The sequence below is a fragment of the Pelodiscus sinensis genome, chromosome 1 (assembly GCF_049634645.1).
Source record: "Pelodiscus sinensis isolate JC-2024 chromosome 1, ASM4963464v1, whole genome shotgun sequence".
Classification (NCBI taxonomy): Eukaryota; Metazoa; Chordata; order Testudines; family Trionychidae; genus Pelodiscus; species Pelodiscus sinensis.
In genome coordinates this window covers 3,038,576-3,043,075 of record NC_134711.1, presented here as the reverse complement: position 1 = coordinate 3,043,075, position 4,500 = coordinate 3,038,576, and the positions used below count along the sequence as shown (strand labels likewise).

Genomic DNA, 4,500 nt, shown 5'->3' with positions numbered 1-4,500 from the left:
CGTGGTCACGGGCTGGCTCCACCCCCAAAGGGGTGGGGCTTGAGGTGGAAGGGGCGGGGCTGAGGACTAGCACCACCCCTTCCCCCTGAGTTGTCTGGGGCCGGAGGCTTTGAAGTAGAAACACAGCAAAGAGCTCGCGGCTCCCAGTTCCACCACGACGCTGTTGCCTGGCAGCTGTCCGGGGTTGCCGTGACTATTTAGAGCACAGGTTCCCAAACTGGGGGGCACGCCGAAATTCTGGGGTGTGTGTGTCCGGTTAAAAAATTCAGAATACTCCCCTGAGTACTGGCACCTTTACATGGGTCCCGGGAATTAAAGGGGCCGCGACTTTTGACTTTTTTTTCAACCCCAGTCAGTTCCTTTTTTTTGCTCAACAAGTTTTGTTGCTATTTTGGGGGGGGGGCGGCGGCGTGAGGGTTTCTCAAAAATCAAAAAGGGGGCGTGATGCCAAAAAGTTTGGGAATTTAAAGGGCTCACGGCTTCAGCCCTTGCCGGGCAGCACCACAACTGGGAGCCACTGAAATAGGATCCTGTGGCCTGAGCCACCGCCTGGAAATTCAGTGGCACGAGCCGCAGGCTATAAACAGAAAGCAGCCAGATCCCGTCCATGACCCGAATCCAAGTGTAAGGTGGGCCGCGTCCGGCCCCAGGGCCGCATCTTGCCTGAGCAGCCGGGCATGTTGGACAACCAAGCTGAGCCTCTCCTTAGCCCCATGCGATCGACGCTTATTGTGGGTTCTAGACGGCCGTGGAGAACAGGAAGAGCTGGACGCCCGCTGGAGGCAAAAAACAGTCCTTTATTTGGCAACAAAGCTAGCGCTTGGACTGGCGGTGAGCAGGCAGGCGGGCTCCCGAAGCGGCTCCTTCGGCAAACGCTCGGCTACCGGCCATGGAAGGTGCAGACACAGCAGCAGGAATATTTTTGTGGGGCACAGGTGGGGGTTTCCAGCAGCATGGCTATGCCACGGGGCAGGCAATTAGGGGTACAGAAGCATTCCTGGGGGAGCGGAATTCCAGCCCTGCACAGAAACCTACAAGCCACTTACGTCAGCCATATAGACCCCACTCTTCAAACACTGACATTTGGTTTAACGTCAACCCCCCGTCCCCCCCAGCTAGCAGCCCCATTGACTGGTAAAGGCCTAATGTGAGTAAAGCAGGTTGCAGGATCGGGGCCTGTGAATTTAAGTGGAATCTAACCGCCACGTAAGCCGTATTGTGGCCCTCGGCATATCACCCTCTCTCGTGCCATGCAAAGCCCAGGCAACACCCCCAGCGTTCCCCATAAGCTGAGCGCTTGGGCAGCCCCCCGGGAGAGATTCAGATGCTGCCCAAGAAATCAGCAGCACGCCCACAGCCACCCATGGCTGGTGGCATGTGGTGGTGCACATCTGCACATGCCTCGGTGCACAGAGCAAACGTTATTCCGCACACCGGTGGGAAAAAATGAGCGCAAACACCCCTGTGTCAGTCTCCCCTTGGGAAAGAAAAAAGGCCCCCCATTTGAACAACCAACCCCACCCCACATTTGCAGCGTTACAGCTTTCGGCTTCCCGTTGCCTTTATAACATAGAGTGGACCTGGGTGTAAAGCCGCAGCCGAAGTCTAAAGGGAACGTAACGGACGTGCCACACCACCCGTACTGCCCTCTGCATGTGGCTGGAGCAGCCTGAATTGTCAGATTTCCCGTTGCCTGAAAATAACCACTAGCCGAAAAGAAACATCTCGCTCATCCGTCTCCTCTGCCCGCCTTTCCGGGTTGCCCAGCCGTGCCAGCTGGACGAAGGTTTGGGCACGGCATCTTCCCCGGCTGGCCACACGTTCCTGGGGGAAGTGTCCACAGATCTCCTCCAGCCAGTCCCCAGTGTGTAACGCAGGAAGTCATTTCAGGGATCTGGGCACCGCAGGGGGAGTCCTTGCCCACGGGTGCTGACGTCCAGCGTCCGAATTTGAGCGGAGGTCGGCCTCCGCACGGGGACTCCGCAGCCAGCCCTGCGGGACCCACCGCACAAAGGCAACCTCGGAGAGGCCCCCGCCGCGATCCCACCGAAACTCCCCCGAGGCAGGCACCGGCGGGTGCAACCCGACGGGGGTCGCAGGATTCTGGGGGGGGGGAGAAGTCCCAGAACAAGACACAAGATCTGTAGCTTGGCCCTTCTTCTTTGCTAATGATGAACATGCAGCTGCAGGCACATAGACCGGGGTGGACAATCATTTTAGAGGGGGGAGCCACTTGACAAATTTTTGAAGTGGCCCCAGGCCACCCCAGAAGGGGCGGGGCCTCAGATGGAAGGGGCGGGGCCAGGACACCTCCATGCTCCCCTCACCCACAAACCCTGATTGACCAGGGGGCAGGGCGGAGCACATGAAGTCTTTGCCCGCTGCCCCCCGGCACCTAGAGAGAACCACCAGGTGTTCGGAACAGCTGGTGGTTCGCTTTAGGCACTACATGCCCCTGGCAGCCGGGGGGGGGGGGGCAGCCGGGGGGCATGCACTCACCTGTTCCCAGATCTCGATTGGTCTGGGGCCAGGGGAGGGGCAGGGCGGCCGTGGGCTGGATCGACTCGCTTAGTGGGCCCCCTTTGCTGACTGTCCTGAGCACACGTAGACTCCGAAGCCACCGGGCCACCTGTTTCTAAAGGAAACCTCATTGCCACAGGCATAAACCCGCCGCGCGGCCAGAGGTGAGCCACGGGGCAAAGCGAACACACAGGGTGAGGCGCAGCCGGGAGTTAGCATAAAGCAAGGGAATAACGAACCCATCCGAGCAGCAGAGACAGGCACGAGGGAGAGGCCCAGCGACCGGCGGGTTCCGACGCCAGGAAGCCAGCGAAAGTGAAACCTCGCGGCGCCAGGCCCGGCCCTGCCGTCACTTCTCCGTCATCATCCGCACAAACTCCTCGTAGTTGACTTGCCCGTCGCCGTTGCGGTCGGCCTCTTGGATCATCTCATCCACCTCCTCGTCCGTCAGCTTCTCGCCCAGGTTGGTCATGACGTGCCGGAGCTCGGCCGCGCTGATGTAGCCGTTCTTGTCCTTGTCGAACACCCGGAAGGCTTCCCGGATCTCCTCCTCGCTGTCCGTGTCCCGCATCTTCCTCGCCATCATGGACAGGAACTCCGAGAAGTCAATGGTGCCGCTGCCGTCAGTGTCCAGCTCGCCGATCATGTTTTGCAGCTCGGCCTCGGTGGGGTTCTGCCCCAGCGACCGCATGACAGTCCCCAGCTCGCTGGTGGTGATGGACCCGTCCCCGTCCTTGTCAAAGAGCGAGAAGGCTTCTTTGAACTCCGCGATCTGCTCCTCCGTCAGCGACTCGGCCATGCCGGCGCCTTCCAAGCTGCCGTGTCGCACAACCGCCGGAGCGATACACGGTCGGTGTGCCTTGCTTCGGCACGTCTGACCAGCGCGTGGGCACGGGCAGGGAATGGCTTCTGGTGTGCGTTCAGCCTGAGTTGCGCACTGGAATGGCAGCTTCCACACCCTCTGCATCACCTGAGAGCCTGGAGCCGGCTTGCACGCCCCGGTGAAGTCAGAGGGAGGATCAAAGCTTGTGCTGCAAGCAGGAGTAATGGCAGCATTGCCTGCAGGGCACAAGAGGCGAAGAGCAGGGGCAGACGTATCTGCGGAGGGGCGTGTGGAAATATTGCAGAGGAACTACAATATTTTCAGTGATCTGCCTGGCCATGTGTCTCTCTCGCTACACAGTGCCCGGGAGCTCAGCCGCATCACAGGGAAAGAGAATGTCACCATGGACCCTTTATTTGACCATCGGGAGAGGATTTCTTGCCTAGATACCGAGATCTAGACAGAAGAGAGTCCATTGGTGATGTCAAGGAGAATATAGTAGGTTCCCCTTGCCCCCCTTTTATTCCCCCCCACAGACTTAGGGCTCAGATTTCTGCGGGACAACCCCCGCCTCCAGCTGTCTCTGTCATGTAACACCAGCCAGGAATTCATATTGGTTGTCAAACCCAGGGCTACCCAGAACACAGCTGTGGTCTCAGAGCAGGGATGCTCCCTGCAGCAGCGGCTGTACCACGGTTAGGTGGTAGGACTAGGCGTTAACAGAGCAGGGTCCTTAGCCTAGCTCGGTTGTGGCCTGGCTCGGGGAGCTGGGGCAAGTCACGGCGTGCCTCAGTTTCCCTGGCTCTGCTAGGGGATGATGATGGTCTACGCAGAATGCCGGTCTGTTTCCCTCCTACAGTCACGGCTCTTGCTGTTCGGCCTGCGGGCAGCTTGATTCGGAGCCAGCGCCGGCTGCCAACGGGGCAGTGCCAGTTGGAGAGCGTGTTTGTACAGCTCCAAGCGCGGCAGGGCTCAGGTCACAGATTGTGGCTCCCGGGTGCTACCCCGATGCGAATTCAGAATAAATCTCCTGGGTGCGGGAACACGGAGATTTCAGAGCGTTAACGCCATGTAACTTTCTCAGGCTGGCATGTTCTCGCTGCGGACGATGAGCTGGCTGGAAGGGAAATCTCCTTGGGGCTTTTATGACGTATGTT

The 4,500-nt window shown here is 59.3% G+C and overlaps 1 protein-coding gene across 1 annotated transcript; it reads right to left on the bottom strand.

Moving 5' to 3' along the window:
* Window positions 1-389: 389 nt before the first annotated feature.
* On the bottom strand, window positions 390-3,791 carry CALML3 (calmodulin like 3). Its single transcript, XM_075925057.1, has one exon. It carries the CDS (start codon window positions 3,485-3,487, stop codon window positions 2,870-2,872), a length of 618 nt encoding a protein of 205 aa, XP_075781172.1. The 5' UTR covers window positions 3,488-3,791; the 3' UTR covers window positions 390-2,869.
* Window positions 3,792-4,500: the final 709 nt, after the last annotated feature.

What these genes read in the sequence shown, in the direction of transcription:
- CALML3 (XM_075925057.1), bottom strand. Translation starts at nt 3,487, where the DNA reads ATGCAGAGGGTGTGGAAGCTGCCATTCCAGTGCGCAACTCAGGCTGAA.